At 31.9% G+C, this 18,266-nt stretch overlaps 1 protein-coding gene across 14 annotated transcripts in view; it reads left to right on the top strand.

Annotated features, from left to right (window-relative positions):
* Stacl (SH3 and cysteine-rich domain-containing protein) overlaps nucleotides 1-18,266 on the top strand; it is a 300,394-nt gene that overhangs the window by 264,115 nt on the left and 18,013 nt on the right. For 4 of the 14 annotated variants that reach the window (XM_089228324.1, XM_089228323.1, XM_089228321.1 and 1 more), the window contains 4 exons: nucleotides 2,220-2,399; nucleotides 8,095-8,559; nucleotides 11,438-11,500; nucleotides 14,900-15,100. In XM_089228324.1, coding sequence (XP_089084450.1) covers nucleotides 2,220-2,399; nucleotides 8,095-8,559; nucleotides 11,438-11,500; nucleotides 14,900-15,100 — 909 coding nt within the window. Of the gene's footprint in view, nucleotides 1-2,219; nucleotides 2,400-8,094; nucleotides 8,560-9,908; nucleotides 10,062-11,437; nucleotides 11,501-14,899; nucleotides 15,101-18,266 lie in introns of all 14 variants that reach the window. The other 10 variants (XM_089228333.1, XM_089228332.1, XM_089228327.1 and 7 more) reach the window with 8 other exon arrangements.

Here is an 18,266-nt window from a genome sequence, read left to right as displayed (position 1 = left end):
ACGATTAATAAAATGTATTACAATGTATATTGTATACATTATACATCTTTAGAATGTTATATATTATATATGATATGGTATATTGGTATATACCAACGGCGGTATAATAACACTTTAAAAAGCACGCACGTCGAAAATTATACATAATACTTAAAACGCGCATACTTCATAAAGAATGTCGAGGAGTCTAGTCTTGTACACACAACACACAACGCGGCGGCAGTGGTGTGGGTAAATTAAGCCTGTATAATAAGAAATAGTAATAATATACACAGCGCGCTCATAAATTGTGCACAAAAGTTTTAGAAGAAAATGTGTAATATTTTTATTTCGTAAGTATGCAAGATGTTTCAAAAGTTTTAATCAAACTTATAATGGGTTCTGCCCAGAAAAATCGAGCGAGACCAATACAATATTATGATTGACACCCCCGTCCACCAATGATTCTGACAAATTCGATAAAACATTAAAACCACCTAAAAAAACTGAGTTAAATCACAGTCATTGAATAAAGCCATATATATGTATATGAAATCTTATATAAGTAGATACTGAATAATCTTATTGTTAAATCGTATCGTCCAAAACACTATTTTTCGAACGATATCTTTTCATGTTTTACGTGTATTACTATTCGCTTGTTGTCAGGCATATTATGTGTTGTGTAAATACTAAATAATATGCTTGATAAAGTATAGTTTCTCCTTTTAATAAATTTTATGACTCACTAACTTATGAGGGATTTATATTATACACGTACCGTTTAATTTCCGATAAAATATCAAAAACACGAGTTATGTTAACAAAATATATAATAATTTAGTTATTCAAAACAGTTGTAGTCTCTGTCAATACGTAGCTTTGAAGTCGATAATTCGTTTAGATTTTTTAAAAACAAAAAAATGCCTTAACCCATAACAATAAAATCAAGTACTGGAATCATTGTAATTAAGAACGTTGGCCAAAACTTAGAATTGTTTTTATTGATATTACTTTCGTACACATCATTTTTCAAAATAAAAAAGATATTTTTTTCCGACGCAATAAATTCGAAAATAAAATTAACCTTACGCTCTATGATTCGATTCCGTGAACAAGATGAATACCGAATGGGATCAAGATAATCTTGAAACCTTTGACCTTTGGTGAAAATGCAAATATATATAACAAATCGATTTCAAAAATATACCTTAAAAATAATGAAATAAGCAATCGTGACTACGCAGTTATTTTACTTTAAAATGTGAATATAGGTATAAGTATAATAGAAAAATAAATCGAAAAATCATATTAAAATTTCGTTTGGATCTCACGTCTTCTCATTCTGTCAATATTGTGTTTTAAGACATATTATAAAATGGATACGTCAAAATGACTGAAGAATAGACTTGACTGAATACATTGTTTAAAAAAAAAGATTTCCATTTAAAAAAATACGTTGAACTACGCATACAGGGAATTTTAAACATTATAAATTATCCCATATAAAAATATGATTATGCCCACACAATGAATACCTCCTCACTAAATCTATGAACATGTCATATTATATAGGTCATTGATCACTTAATTATTTAAAACGGTTTTATTCGATTGATCTCTTAGATGGTTCTCTTCATATTTCAACGATTGAATACCCGCTAATTCTAAGTAACTGAGATTTAAGCATATGGCTTCAATATTTTTTTTCATATCGAGTTTTGCAAGTTTTTTTTAAGAAGGCTGTCATCTTGTTGTTGTCCTAATAGTCTAACATCTTGTGATCTAACTCGTATTTGAAAGATTTGATTATAATATGTTTCACTGCAGTCAGTTTAATCTGTAACACCACAGATTTCACAAGAGATCCTCTCTTCATACTTTGATTAATTTTTTTCCTTTTTTGAGAGCTGTTTATCGACCTGCTGGTAGTTCTGAAGTGAAGATCTACATCCACTAAGTTTCTCGAATGTACTATACATTCTAGTATAGTGTGTTAGAGTATTTAAATTTTTATTTTTAAGGGTGATTTATTTATTTAAGTTATTAAGGATTTGATTAATTTACTCTGTATTTTTATTGAGATGTTTCAGAGTTTGAATTTGTTTTTTATGCTACTTAAAGTATCACGCATTTTTTTTTTTTTTAGAACTTTCAGTAAAAAAACTATTATAATTCAACAATTAAAGAATATCACACATTTATAATCTACATTATTAACGTAACTCGTAATTTCACAGGTCACACTAGACAAGGTCTCAAGTGTCGGGTGTGCAAAATGAACGTGCACTTGGACTGCCAGGAGAAAGTCACCACTCGGTGTCAGGTGAAGTCACGGCTGTTGCGCCGTCAAAAGTCTACATCAGAGATCGAGACGAAAATGGCGGCAATGAACGTGGCGGGCCGCGACGACGATGAAGGTAAGTCGGAATATTGGTTTCGTACACATCCCATACAATGATAATATAATAAACTATACACAATAAAAATAGTATTATTGTAATAATTGTGATTATCATGACGTTATAATTTATTATATTGGCAATGTCTCGTGCCGAAATAATATTACAGGACGCACGTATAATAATTATAGGACACACGCATGTTATAATTTCTTATAGGTATCTACGAAATATTTCTGATGTGTATTAAAAGTAATTTTCATTGAAGTATGAATTAGTAAAATCTTCCAAATTCTCGTTACCAATATATTTATATATAAAGTATTAGTTTAGTTCACAGGATGATAATGTTTTTTTTTTTTAAATATCATATAACAGAGAACTGTGGGGCAACATTAAGCGTTCTCATTCCTTTTGGTTTTTAAATAATTTCAGACTCTTAATATATTACTTACTACTTACATGCGGGTGTTCGTATAACGTTTATACTGTGTATGATGTCCGTATAATATCACATATATGCTATATACGTTCAAGAACACTCACCATCAATGTACATAATATTATTATTATAACTTAAATATATGTTATATATATATACACCCCAATCGCAAAACAGCGAAGTGTTATTATTTTATTTTCATTTATTTTTAATTTTTTTTTCGTTGTTGTTATTATTATTATTATTTAAACTTATTATTACTAAAAAATTCAGCTTTCCAAAGTCGTTGTGTACATACAATTTATGTGTACATATACGTTTTATACGTAGTAGGGTTGTAAATAACAATGAAATATAATATATATATATATTATTCTTACGGAATTTTTATAATTATCTCCTGTTTTTATTTTATTTTTTGTTTTTATTTTATTGGTGTATAAAATCCATGCACGTTGTTCAGTTTGATTGATGTGTTTATATATATATATATTTTCTATTTTAAACGTTTAATTGTTTATTTTCTCATTTTATATATACATAAAAAATACTTATTACCCATAGGTACCTATACGTTCACTATATACTCGTAGAGTTAGGTACTAAATTTCTATCATTCGATGTGCTAGTGAGGCGAAGGTTGTGTATTTACTGTTTACCTATAATAATTTCCTATCATAGTTATCATTATATATTATATATATATATATCATTATATCATTATTATACCCATCACCACGACGATCGACCACCGTACACAATTAACCGAATGCCCAAAGTGTTTATATCATATTAATAATATTAGTAAATAAAGTAATTATTGTTGTAGTATATATATAATTTAATATTGCTTTGCATACTAATTAAATACGAAATATATATTGTCTAATATTGTATATATATTATAAAGAATTACACCCATAGACGGTTCATTGTGGGGTGGCGTCGACCGTATACGTTTTGCATATACAGCACACTAATAATTTTAACTTCAAGTTCACCACTGTCAACTGTGTACTATATATTGTCGCACCACCCACGCCCTATATATTGGCCACTGTCACCACTGATTGCGTTCCTGGTGCGCAATAATGATAGTGACTTGTGGTATGATATGGGTGTGCAGTGTTCAGTGACGGTGCAAGAGTATATTTTTTACTTCAAAGCTTCGATCTCGGAACGACAATTATTGTTTTTTTTTATAATTGTATTTATTATTATAATTAATACAATTATTGTTAAATTCTCAAACGTTCATATATCACATCCAAAATGAATGCGGTACATACACGACATGGATATGATAAAAATTTAAACGTCTAAACGACTAACAAAAATTTGCACCGTCACAGTGTGTCATATCCCGCGCACGGTAAATTGTTTAGAAATCACATAGTTGTTCGTAAAAATAGGTTTTTCCTCCCCTCTCTATCATCTTCAAACGTATTCGATATACATTTATCTAGAGATCTGCAGATTTTTTTATGCAAAACAATATTCGTTAATTAAAACGGCAAACGGTTTGGATTATGCGCTTGAATTTAAATCTAACACTTAGACGATCCGTCGTCGCATCACGGAATTATTTGAAAACAAACAGATGGCACAAAGTTTGCGCAAGCTACAACACTATAATATTATATATATATATATATAAATTTGTGTGTGTTTAGTTGTATATTATTATAATACTCGCCCCATTGTCGTCATCATCTTTGGTACATCCTACCCTAAACACACAGATTGACCCGTTCACAGGCGGTTGCCCGTGGCATGGAACAGTCTCTATAATAGCTTCTATTTATATAATTATATCTATGACTATATATTATTAAAGTTATCTTAACTAATAATTATTCTCTAATGTTATAGAGATTCATGCATTAATGTATTATAGGTTTAAATTTGACACTGGCGATTTGTTTATTTGTTGTTTTACGATATTTTTATAATTAACACTTAATATTTCAACAAATTACTAGGTAGGCTAGCTTACAATTTTACTTACACAAATTTTAAAACCATCGTAGATAAGCTACCTATACAAAAGTATACTATTTGCTTATTCTAAAATTTATGACTTTCTTACTAAATTCAGAACAAGCAATACAATTTTTATTGATTTTTTTTAAACAAATCATTGCAAGTTTTACATGGGTATTAAAAATTATTTACGATATTATTTACTTCAAGTCTTCAAAGTATTATGGATTGAAAATCAAAGTAATTAAAAAATAAAACAATAACATGAGTCGAAAACTATGATTTTCATCTTTGGGTTCCATATGGTTTTTCATTTTGTCATTAACTTATTATTTCATATTCATTCCCATCAATAACGAATAATAATTTTGCTTCAATGTTAATTAATTGATTACACAGACATCAACTCTGAGTTATTTTTTTTATGCAAGCAAATTTATTAAAATGTTTTATATTAAGTAAAGGTATTATTAAATATATTTTCTACTTGTATGATATTCGGTTTTTCTAGAACTACTCAACATGCATTATTACTGTTATTTAATTCATTTCGCTAATATCCAATGAATAATATAATTTAAAACGTCTATTGGCTAATAATTTTTAATTTATTATAAAATAATAAAAATGACCTAGGCAAATTAAAAAACCATCAAACAATAAGGATATTTTAGTAATTAATGGTTTGACGTGGATACGTACAGATTATACATTTAAACAAAAGAAATACATTTTGATGGGTTTTCAAAATTAAATAAATCACAATTAGGATGTAGTTCAATTTACTTATCATAACAATATAACATGACGTGGTAAGATGTTTGAACATGTTACTTTATTTAACCAATTTTGTTGACCTAACATAATACGATAACTCGTGTGATTCAAAAACGATAAACTCCTAATTCAATTATTATTCCTCGAAGAAATATACAATGTCAGATTCAGATCCGCACAAATCATAATAATATAAAGAAAATAATTAATGGACGTAGGTATATACCTAATGACGTGCGTTTAATCGTTCAAGCATGAAGTCGTATGTATATAATTTGTATTATTATGATATGATTCTTACTATTCCATTAATTTCAATTTCCACCTAGAGCTATTTAGTGATGAATATATATTGTAACTTGTGAACCTGAGACATTCATTAAAGTTCTCGCTTATATTAATATTTATGTAAAAAATGAGATTTTGCTCTCGAATTTCACAAAGTAAGAATAAAATATTATAGGACCATAATAATTTTAGGTAGTGGATACGAAATCTGTTTGTTTTTAAATTCATGCGTGTTTGAGACGATGGAATCAATTTTTAATTTCTCCAATCAAATCTTGAAATTTAAAAGGAATTAAAGAAAAAACGATTTAAAGCCGATTCCGGCATAACACACCATAAAATAATAACGATAAACGATATAAATGCATGTTCTTTAAAATATACAAATTAAAAAAATAAATAAAAATACTTTTGTTACGACATGTCAATGTACCGAACTCATATTATAGTAATAAATACATAAGATAAACAAATTTTTAATTAATAATTTACCTAGAAATAATTATTTGTTTTTAGTAAACAATAAATATGATGAATTTCCACAAATAATTTTATTCTCATTCTAGCTATTTATTTTAAATCAAAATGTTTTAAAAAATTATTCACCTAACTTAGTCTAAAACATTTCATCCAATTTTAACACCATACAAAATATGTTCTAAAAAAATAGACAGAAACTATACGTTTCTTAAAACAGTGCTTACGAGTTACACTTATCTACAGATCCAATGTTTTCAATGTGATCCAATCTTTCACACACAATGTAATATTATTATGTTTTAGGACTGACGTCCGTTTATATTAAATAAATAAATTAAATAAATAAATAAATTACTAAGAAGTGTATATTATTATTTTCATAAATATAATCAAATATTGATGAATCATATTCGCCACCATCCATATTATATTATAGTTACCAATTATATTATTTTACGGTTTATAATGATTATAATTACTGGAAATAATTATGTCTTAATAGATAAATCGTTTTAAACATTTTTTTTTTTTAATATTTAAATAAGTAATCGTTAGTAAAATTAATAATATTCAGTTTTAAATAATTTGTATGATAATTAGTGAGTTTTATAAGCCCCAAGTAATTTCGTGTCTTCATATACCATCAATATTCTTTTGAATATTCTATTACCAATTTTATCAAAACCACATTTTCAGAATTATTCATAAAAATATTCAATATAATCAATAAAATATTGCCATACTTGATTGTTTTAAACTTACAATTATATGCATGATAAATTTAAAATATTTTAAACGTACAATTAGTTGTCAACTGTACAAAGACAGTACATAAATTTATAAGTTATTTTTATCATGAGAATGATATATGTATATAGGTATTTTATGTTTTTTATTTTACTGAATATAGTCCCTTTAATTTCTTCAAAATATGTAGTCCATTAGAATAATAGGAGCAATAGCAATATCAATAACCATCTAATTTGTTCGTTTAAAACATTGTTTGTCTATTATTATTCACTTATAGGTTTCAGTTACCCACATAATAATCATAATATAATATATAAGTGTAACACATGAATTAATACATTGGTAGATAATGGTCATAATAGGTAAACATGTAGATTGTGAATTCCGAAAATTTCGAAACGATTCTTCTACAGTATCGATATAATATACATAACATATAGGTATCAGCTCCATTATAATACGACCATAATATAATTGTATGATATTGTGTATCAATTGTGTGTTATATCGTTGTGTGATGTGATTTTGACCATTGAATCGCACGGCCATAGAACTCTGCAATGAACAATATTTTGTTTTGAAATCTTGAACGCATTGTATATATAAAGAACAATAATGATCATGTAAAATATATATATCATGTTCGAAGTTTACGAGTTTGCTTTGACGAGTGTTTCGATTGTAAACCTATATATTATACACGGAGTGGTGTGGACAATGCACAGAAAAAAAAACATTTTTGCAAATTTTGTTTTTGTTTTTTTTTTCCCCCTTATGATTTAATTTTCGTTTGATTTCATATATCATATATACACGTGTGCGTAAGTGTGTCAAAAACACATGCACACATACACTCACACACGTGTATATACTGTATGTATATTATGTATATGCGTGTATATTATGTATTGTTTCGTCGTCGTTGACGTGGTGTGTGGTGTGCCTATTTTTTTTTTTTTTTTTTTGTTCTTTTTTCTCTACCCGTATGCGCAGTAATTCCCGGTGCGGACGGCGGCGGTGGTGTTGGCGGTGCCGGCGTTGGTGGTGTTGGTGGAGGAGGTGGAGGAGGTGGTGGTGGCGTTGGAGGTGGTGGCGGCGGTGGCGGCGGTAGTGGCAGTGGTGCAGGCGGCGGCCTCCAGCAGCAACTGGACGGCGTCGGACAACCGGTCGACCAGGTGTACCAAGTTTTGAAGCAGGCCGGCGAGATCCGGACGTCGCCCAGACCGGGCGGCGGTCTTTCCAGTTCGCGACAACAGCAACAGATGGCCGTCGGAGGGCCGCCCACCGAACCACTGCCCAGATCGTCGCCATCGCAGCAGCAGCAGCAGCAGCAGCAACAGCAACAGCAACAGCAGCAACAGCAACAACACCCGCAGCAGCACCTGCAGCACCCGAACAGTTTAGGTAGACCGGGAACCACGCTGAACGTCACGTCGCCGCCAATCGCGTCCAGCTCAGGTCTGCACGGCTGTGTGTGCGTGTGTGTGTGTGTGTGTGTGTGTGTGTGTGTGTGTGTGTGTGTGTGTGTGTGTGTGTGTGTGTGTGTGTGTGTGTGTGTGTGTGTGTGTGTGTGTGTGTGCGTTTACGCGTTCGCACACGTAACGAGTCGACTTGGACCTGCAAGTCGTCGTCGTCGTCGTCGTTGTTGTTGTTGTTGTTGTTACGAGTGGATTTGATCCCCGTATTTTATTGTTTTTATTTTTTTGGCATGCACGCATGCAATCGTATCGTAACACATTTTTTGTCATCTCTATCTCTCTCTTTCTCTGTCTGTCTGTATCTTTCTCTCTATCTATCTAGATCACAGATCACTATATGTATAGACACTACAGACGCACTCTGTCTTCGATAATATTATAATATAAGACGTATTATATGATTATCTCGTTCCGGAAGCGCGTCCGGAGGATCCAGGCGATTTGCACGTGTTTGAGCCGTCGATTCGTCCGGACACGCTACCCGCACTTATAATATTATACACAAAACCTATGATATTATTATAATAATAACAATGATATATAATTATGTACCTACCTACGGCTATAATAATCGTATACGCGAACGAACATTTTTTTTTTTTTTAACACTATTACATCGCACACGGAAAAGTATAAAATATTTTTCATATAATACTATGTAGTCGGTACATTATATATTATATTATTATAATATATTTTATTGTTCAACGTTTGTTGTTTATCAACATGATATTAATACTATTAATTTATCTATATTCGCTTATTGTTGCTGTAAATATAACATATTCACCATATACAATGGTGATGGCGTGTCGAGCTTATCATTATTACGGTTATGTTATTATATTTATAATTATGTTGATGTTTTGTGAACGTTGCATGTTAACGCTTCTCGACTTTGGGCAAGCTGAACTCTTTCTTTTTATTATTATGAATAATATTACCGTCTTTAATTATTTTGGTAAAACATAATTATTTAATACTCTTATAATGCTGAAAACATATATATACCTACATTTATATGCATATAAATATATATATATATATATATAAATATATTATCTTCAGGAGTTATAGCATATAAATATGTATATTTAATTGCGATAATATATTTATATATGTATATACATCCTTCTCTTCGAGAAGTGTATAAACAATACCTATAGGTATTATTATTACTATATTGTTATTATTTTATTTATTATTTTGGCTTTAAATTGGCCCGATACGTTAGGTGGCACAAATATTAGTGTGTCTATATAATTATTAAAAAAGCCATTCGAAAAATTGCGAATTTCTCATGTCGCGATCGTGATTGTCCTATCCTAGCGGAATCACACGTCGTCGGCACGTCTTCGGCCTCCTGCAGACTCCCGGAATCGGCAGCACCCAGAAGGCGGAGACTGTTCGGCGGCGTCAAGAGCTTTACCATGTTCGGTGGCAGGTCCCAAACACAAGGCCGATCGATATCGTTACCCGAAAGTACGAATTTATATCATTTTGTTTCTTCTGAGCGCAAATTTTTTTATTATAATTATATTATTTTATTATGATGTTTTTACACATACACTTCAAAACCATTTATGATTACTTTTTTCAATTATTTTTATTATTTTTTTATTTATTTTATTTTTATTTTTATTTTTTGTTTTTTCTCTTTCTTCACTCGTTGTTACCTGTCGCGTACACAGAACAGGTTAAGTACGCGGCGGGTACGAGACCATTTGGACAACCCCTAGTGTTACCCAGTCAATCCCCAGATGGAGACCTGCAACAGCCAGTAGACCTTCTGCTGCAATCCGGACACAGACGAAGCTTGATGGCTGGTGCTGTTATGGCGGCCAAGAAGAATTTAACTTTTAAAAAATAACGATTTTCGACCGCCCACCATCAAAAATTTCTCCTCCACCATCTCTCCGCCAATATATCAACCGCATGTCCGTCAGCCATATCCCTTCAAATTACTCCATAATATAAAACTATAGTTATTTGATAACGAATTTTTAGATTTTATTACGAAACGACGTATATTCCTATAATGATTGATTCACAATAATATAGATAGATGTACCCGCATAATATTATAATTTATTATTATATATTAAACTTGATGTTGTCTGAGAAACGCACCTCGGACCTTATTCTTTATTACTCCTCCCTCACAAAACCATAGACATGTTATACATAATTTTATCGTAGATACACTTTTATTTTTTCCGAGCTCTACTATATTATAACAGACGCGTGTCAGCCCTGCCGTCTTTTTTAAAATAACTGATATTGGTTAAAAAAAAAAAAAATTATAATTGCATAATATGTACTGAAAACTCTTGCAACCCCACCCCCAACTCCACAAGCCTGAGCTTTTTATTCTTCTATAACTTATTATATTTCATTACTTATACTTCTTCCAATACTATTAGTCAACGCTATATATATAAATATATATATATTGCTCTTTTAACTATCTTATTTGTTAACATGTGTAGTATGTAATATACGATTCGATGACTGTGATCGTTAAAATTGCCACGAAATACGTATTACGACGAATACTTTCCAATATTTATTTATGTTATACTATATATTATTATACGCTAATGTCGTTGCACGGTAGTTTTTTCTCGTTTTAATTTTCTGTTAAACAATATTTCGCATTATATAAAAATAATATTACAATAAAAAAGCATGACGTTCCAACCCCCACCCACTTCCTCCTAAAGATAAAAAAAAATGTAATTTCATCGATATTATATTGCAACTCCACGTTTACTAAGCTTGTTATTATATTAATTAAACTTTATTCTTTTATAAATCACCATTGTTATACCGTGTTTTTGTTTTTTTCTATATACAAGGCCAGACCACCTGCTATTCTCAGGGACAAGACAAGCATTTTTGGACTCGATCAGTCCCTACCGGTCTGTACTTAGCAACCACTCAAAAAAAAATTAGTCTGATGATAGTCATAGTAGAATATAATACATGCAGGTGTTTGCACCATTTAGAACGACCCATTCATGTGCACCGACGCGAGTATTGTTGTAGGACAGTTTCGTGAATAGAAAATTCATTGGACAATATCATTATTATACTGTATTGCTTGAAGAACGTCCTCGTCACTTTCGAAAACTTTCACCCAAGTCTTATCAATAAGGGTCAAAGAACTAGCTCGTCCGATTCACGATCATGTCATAACGTATATATATATTTACATATATATATATATATATACGTTCGGCCGAAGTTTTAATAATTAAAAGGCCCATAAAAATGTCACGTGCACGTTTTCAAACCTACTAAAGGGATTTAAAAAAATTCAACTCATACATAATTCATCGATACAACATTTTTGCAACCGAGCGACCCTCGTTATTGCACTCTGTCATAATACATATACGGAGAGCCTCGACGTTCGAGACTTTCCGGAGGCGAATACGCATAACCAAACGTCGAACACACACACGAGCTTGTAAAAAATAAAACTCATAAACATCATTTTTACTTACCTACCTGCCTACCCGCCGCATATTATGTGTATTAAACTTACATATTATGCAATATATTGTCGTCGTCAAAATGCTCGTTTTTGAACACAATCGTATTTCATTGTAATTGTTGTCCTTGATCGGCTTTCACCCGGTACGCATGACGTCATCAGTGTACGGAATCCGAAAAGTCTGCGCACTGCGGTTATCCTTATATAGTTATTGTTCTTTTGTCTTGGCAAAACTTCCCTATTTATGTGCGTGTCGTAGACAGTGTAGACCAGTGGCGTAACTGGGTAAACATTTAGGAGGAAGCTAAATAATGTATTCACCTGTAAAATCAGTGGCGTATTTAGGGGGTTGGGAGTTCAAGCCCCCTGGTTGGTAAGGACGTAACCAAGTATAGTTTAAGAGAGGGAGTGTTGAAATATACATTTTTTTGTAACCCCTCCCCCTCCCACCGAAATTAATTTCTTTATACACCACTGCTGTCAAATTGATGCAAATAAGTATATGTTATAAAACTCAAATTTTTGCTATAATTAACAAATTATTACTAAGATTTGTACGTTTTATTTTATTTTAAAAAATATACTTTTGGGATGTTCAATTATAATTCATTTTTCATCGCTTACTATATCATAATTTTTTTCTAGTTTTATTTTTTACCTTCAACAGAGCTATTCTTTTCTTCTTTTGATTAATTATTTTTGTTGACTGCACTACAGCACATGAATGTTTTGTTGATGATAAGTACTTTAGAATTACAGTTTATTCATGTGTTTATTTTCTTAGGGTATGTATATTAAATGTATTATTTCATAATAAATATTTTATGTTTATGTTTCATAATATTGTGATTATTTGTAGTAGGTACTATGGCAAGTTAATAGGGTGTAGTTCCAATTATTAATACAATGAGCGTGACAATCGTCTGTTTAATTTAACAAAATAAACATTAAAAATCCAAGCGGTAAAATCACTAGTCTCTTATCAAAAAATAAAAAGCGAATATCTTGTATGGTTTATGAGAATGGTATGTCTAAAGTTCGACCACGGAGTGGATAAATTTAACTTTTTTTTTAATGAAACTCTTTATACAGAGAGCACCGGTCCATCAACATTTCGAACATTATTTTTTTTATTTATTTGATTTTTACTTGAATAGTTATTCCATTGTTGATTAAATAATAAATAAAAATCACAGACGAGCTCAAATACGCCACTGACCTACGACATGTACATTTATATGCATCATTTAATCATTTTATGGTTGGCTAATCGTTGTCTAGCGCACTCAAATTCAATAATAATTGTTTATAATTTATTTCATAGTTCACCTACTGTAACAGTTAACAAAGAGAAAAAGCTCGCAGACAATGTCGATTATTAATATTATACACCTAATGTACAATTTTTTTGACGACTTACGATTTACGGTCTAGTGGGCACAATGTAAATATTATTTAATTATTATTAATAATAATTTTACTACCTGTTGCGTATTACGGTTATTATTATATTTAACATTTTTCATGTGAACCGCGATCGACACGATCCGACGGAAACACGTATTTATAAACATACATGGTGTTTAACAGTTTTGGGCACATATTTTGTGTTTGGAGAGTAAAGGCACTCTTCAAAACCAGGTATCGCATTTAGTTTAAATCATATCGCAATAATTATCACCACAATAGTTTTCATAAACCTAAACCTCTATTGTATATAATATGCCACACGTCAGCGACGTTACGAAAATTCTCAACAATTGTTTACACATGCCTATGAATAGGATTTAACGAAAATGCAAGGAATACTCAATACAGTAATAAATTAATGTTACCGTAAGTAGCCGCTGATTGATTAAACGCAAAACACGTTTTCGAATACACTTACAGACATGAAAACCAATATTAATTATATTATCCTTCTCATTGCTTGTGCGGAAAACCGCGAATCATCCTGTATACATGACGATATAACATCTTCGCAAGTTTTCCCCCGATTTCACGATGACAATTAACAACACTCGACAGACCTCATTGTTTTGACTCTGTGATAACTCATGACATCATAATAATATAAATAATATAAATTACTGACTTTGTGTGTTGGTCGTATGACAACAGTAACGTTTGCATGTTGCGTAGTCTAATTAACTTATGAAAAATTTCTAACTTGGTATTACAATTTTTCCGCATGTCTTAGATTTTAGTGGCCTAGATGCATTTTTTTTTTTTTTTTTTTTTTATCGAATAGTTTGTGTGCGATTGGACGGCGAGGCGAGAGAATCCGGTTGACCTTGATAACGTACCTTCGAAGAAACGACATATTTGAACATAACACTGGTTGTTATCTCTTTCTGATGATGCTCTAGTTTTCTCGGACAACCCATGTTTTTAATTACTCGTTCCGGGGTAGAACATTTTGACCTGTCTACGTCGAATGTCGGACCGCCTGTCGTAGCCATACTCGTCCGTTCAAGTGCTGTCTTGGTCTTAGGCTCAAAGACGAACGGAATAGTGCGGCACTAAACCATTTCGCATAACATCCCTTGGACATTGAGACAATATTATGTTTATATCAACTTATTAATAATCTACCATTACGTTTATTAACGGTCCGACACAATCGTTGTATACGCCGTCGAAATTGTTCTGCTCCAGAAGAAGCGAAATCATAAACACGTGTTGCCGATCGAGAAGGGGCGTGAAATATACGAGTGCGATCCTCTCGTCCCGCCGTCCGGCCGCCGTGACCCACTCACCCCCGTCCCACGGCCCGCTCTCTCTGACCATGGGTGCCCCACCCGTGTGTGGACATTTACAGCTCCGCACAGCCCTCGTCGACCGAAACTCAATTCGCGAATGAAGAGCTTTTCGTTGGACTCGTCGGACACAGCGGAACAAGCGCAAAGGCGGCGGATGGGCAGCAGTGGCATCGGAAGCGGCGGCGGAAGCGGCAGCAGCACCGGACTACAACAGCAAATGGAAAGCTACTCAAATCCTTCGTCCTCGTCTAGATTGCAATGTACGTATGCCGCGATCCTTCCCGCCGCGAACCCGTGACTCAACTAAAAAATAAATAAATGAAATTCTGAAAAATAAATTAACAATCCGAAACGAAACCTTCGATATACGTGTCTTATACGTATGATATTAATATAATAATATAAATTATTACTCTAAGACCGCGTTACTCAGCGCGATTATTTAGCGACATCCCAACCGTGAAGGGGGATATCGTCTCATCATATTATTGTACGCTTTTATTTTATTTTATTAGGAAACCCCAATCGATGAGAGTTCATCCGAATGCCGTCGCACACGGTATCATGCCTATATGGATATAATATAGTATATACCTACCGTTGAGCATTTATATTTTATTTTGCCTGTAGATCTGACTAAAAAATATATTATATATTATTATGAAATTATTATGGATACAGTGATATCGATTCGCACAACGTATATGATAATTATATATATATGTTTACAGTATACACATAATTTTGTTTTGTGTGTATGCATTAAATGTATACATAATATATATTTATATGCGTTGATATTACACATAGGTATTATGATTATAAAATCATAAGAAATTATGTTATTGCATGGTAATAATATCATAATGATATATATATTTTTTATTTATATAACTTTCATTGTTTTTCCCCTTCATTTTGCGACTGTGGTGAGTTTTATACGCGTTATGTGTGAGTGTGTGTGTGTTTACTTTAATATTATAATGAGAATAATATGTTGTCTGATGTGAACGGAGACGAGTGTAATAATAATTTTTTTTTATTGGGGGTTGAGACTTCGACAATAAGGGCCATTACCCTGTGGAACCGTTGGGGAGGGAACTGTTGGTTTTAGTACTCGTGGATGTTTTTGGCAGAGTTTTGAATGGCACCCGTAGGTTTCTGCCATGCCCGGGTGGGGGGGGGGGCTATCTTTCCAGACAGCATGAACTGCCCGGAAAGCGATGCCGCCCATGACCAGGATTCGAACCGGCGACGGTGCACGTCGCAACCGACGCTTTAATCCGCCCGGCCACTAAACCCCCAATTATTATTTTTGTTTTGCGTTTTAACGACGACGGTAGGTATATACCTTAATTAATAAACTATTGCGTTATTATCGTCTCACATGCTTACATTAACCTAAATCGTTTTTCGATAATAATAATTATTATTATTGCTGTGCTAATAGTTGTATATACACTGTATTACTATGTAGTATATACTTATTAGATAACTTTAATAGGATACCCTGAGGTTGTGACGATATCGAATAACTGGTAAAAAAATGACCTTGTGCTGATCGATACAAATATTAAAATCCAAATATTATGCACTCGTGATTGAGTTTTCCGCATTGCCGATATCATTTTTTTTTTTCAAATTTAGTCCGCGCCAATAATTTTCTTCGGTTGGTGAACATATCGATCGTTTAACCGCAACTACTATATTATAATAACGTTATTAATATCAAACTGCTATGCGAACGGTGTGCACAGTAAAAGAGTGCAGAACAAGTAGAATTTATCATTATTTAAAAGACGGTATAATGTTTATTCATCAACGAGACGTTTCAATACTGTAAATAGTTGACTACGCAATGGCTTGACATTTTGATATATATGTAATAAAAAATAAAATAAACTGATTCACTAAATATATTATATACTCATTAACTTAATCTATATATTATATATATAAGACAGTGGCACAATGATCGACAATAAATAGCCGAATTCACTTGTTTGGTCTTTTTTTACCAGCCGTGCACCGTTTATGTTATTCAATTTCTACTGTGCTATACATAGTATAGGTACGCCATAATAATAATTATTGTTCACGTGTCAAAGGCACGTCCTTTAAGTATGGTAGTAACTACCGTAAGGGGTTAAAACATAACACTTAAATGATTAATAATACGATAATTACACGAAATGTTGTTACCGCCGTGTATGCTGCGTGTGTATATGTGTATAACGAGGCCGTGTGTAGCAAATGAAAGTGACGAAAATCGAAAGCACGACGAGAAACTATAATCATTACAATACTATTTAAAACAACTATATAGTTATAACTTATAAGGTATGGAGGAAACAACGCGACAATATTATAATATAATAGCGGTTTTACTCGCTGTGCATGCTTGTACGGACAATGGCTTTTCGCTCTTTCGAGCTATAATGTTATATATTATATTATTACTGTTATACATGTGACGTATGCGGAGATCGTATTTTGTTTTTATTATTGTTTTTGGTATAGACATATTGTATGTGTAATAATGTTTTTTTTTTTTTTTTTTTTTTTGGCAAATAATCGCGGCTCCATAGGGCGTAATGAATCGCTACGTTGATAAGGCTCGAAAAAAAAATAGACAAGCAAACTCGATATATGTTGTTATATTATATATAATACGCTTCGCTTTGATAATATCGTATTTGAATTTAAAATTATTTATTTTTTAAAATACAGCAGAGAAAGAGAGATAGTATTTGCGTAAAAATGATGTTGAATGGACATATGTAGCGTAGCTGAGTATTATAATAATTTATTATAATACATATTTATATATATATGATATTGCAGTGTATAAAATGATGTGATTGTTGCGAAGTTATCTGAAAATATAAGTTAATGAAACCCCGAGTGGTTAATAATGTAGTGACGTCGAACCCCCGCCCCTTGCTTAACTCCTTATACCCATCGAGCAGAGCATGTGCGCGAACTTATATTTTCAGACCGCATTGCAATGGTTTTTTTTTTTTTTTGGTTTTTCTTACGTTTTATTACAGTCGTCTGACGACTGAGAGAACCGTAAACATAATATTATGGAACCCAACTAACACTGATTGTGTATATAATATGATGTACACATCGTTATTTTATTTTGTTATTCGTTATATTGTTATTGTTTTTTTTATTTATTTTTTTAAGTTTCATTATTATAATAATTATTAACGAATTTAACACATTTTTTCACAAATTACACTGTATTAATATATATTATTTTAGTTGTTTCCACACTTCCGCCATAGTGTCATCTGCAACACCTCGATTCCTGTATCCATGGTTGGAGCATATTATATAATATTGCAGATCATACTTGTTAACTTCCAAATTATACGAAATACCTCCTAGATAAATACCCATAGGTTGAAATAATTGACT

Source organism: Diuraphis noxia, unplaced genomic scaffold, assembly GCF_037042655.1.
Source record: "Diuraphis noxia isolate RWA-SAM2 unplaced genomic scaffold, SU_Dnox_SAM2 contig0005, whole genome shotgun sequence".
NCBI lineage: Eukaryota > Metazoa > Arthropoda > Insecta > Hemiptera > Aphididae > Diuraphis > Diuraphis noxia.
The sequence above is the reverse complement of the archived record's forward strand: the minus strand, read 5'-3'. Positions and strand labels throughout refer to the sequence as shown.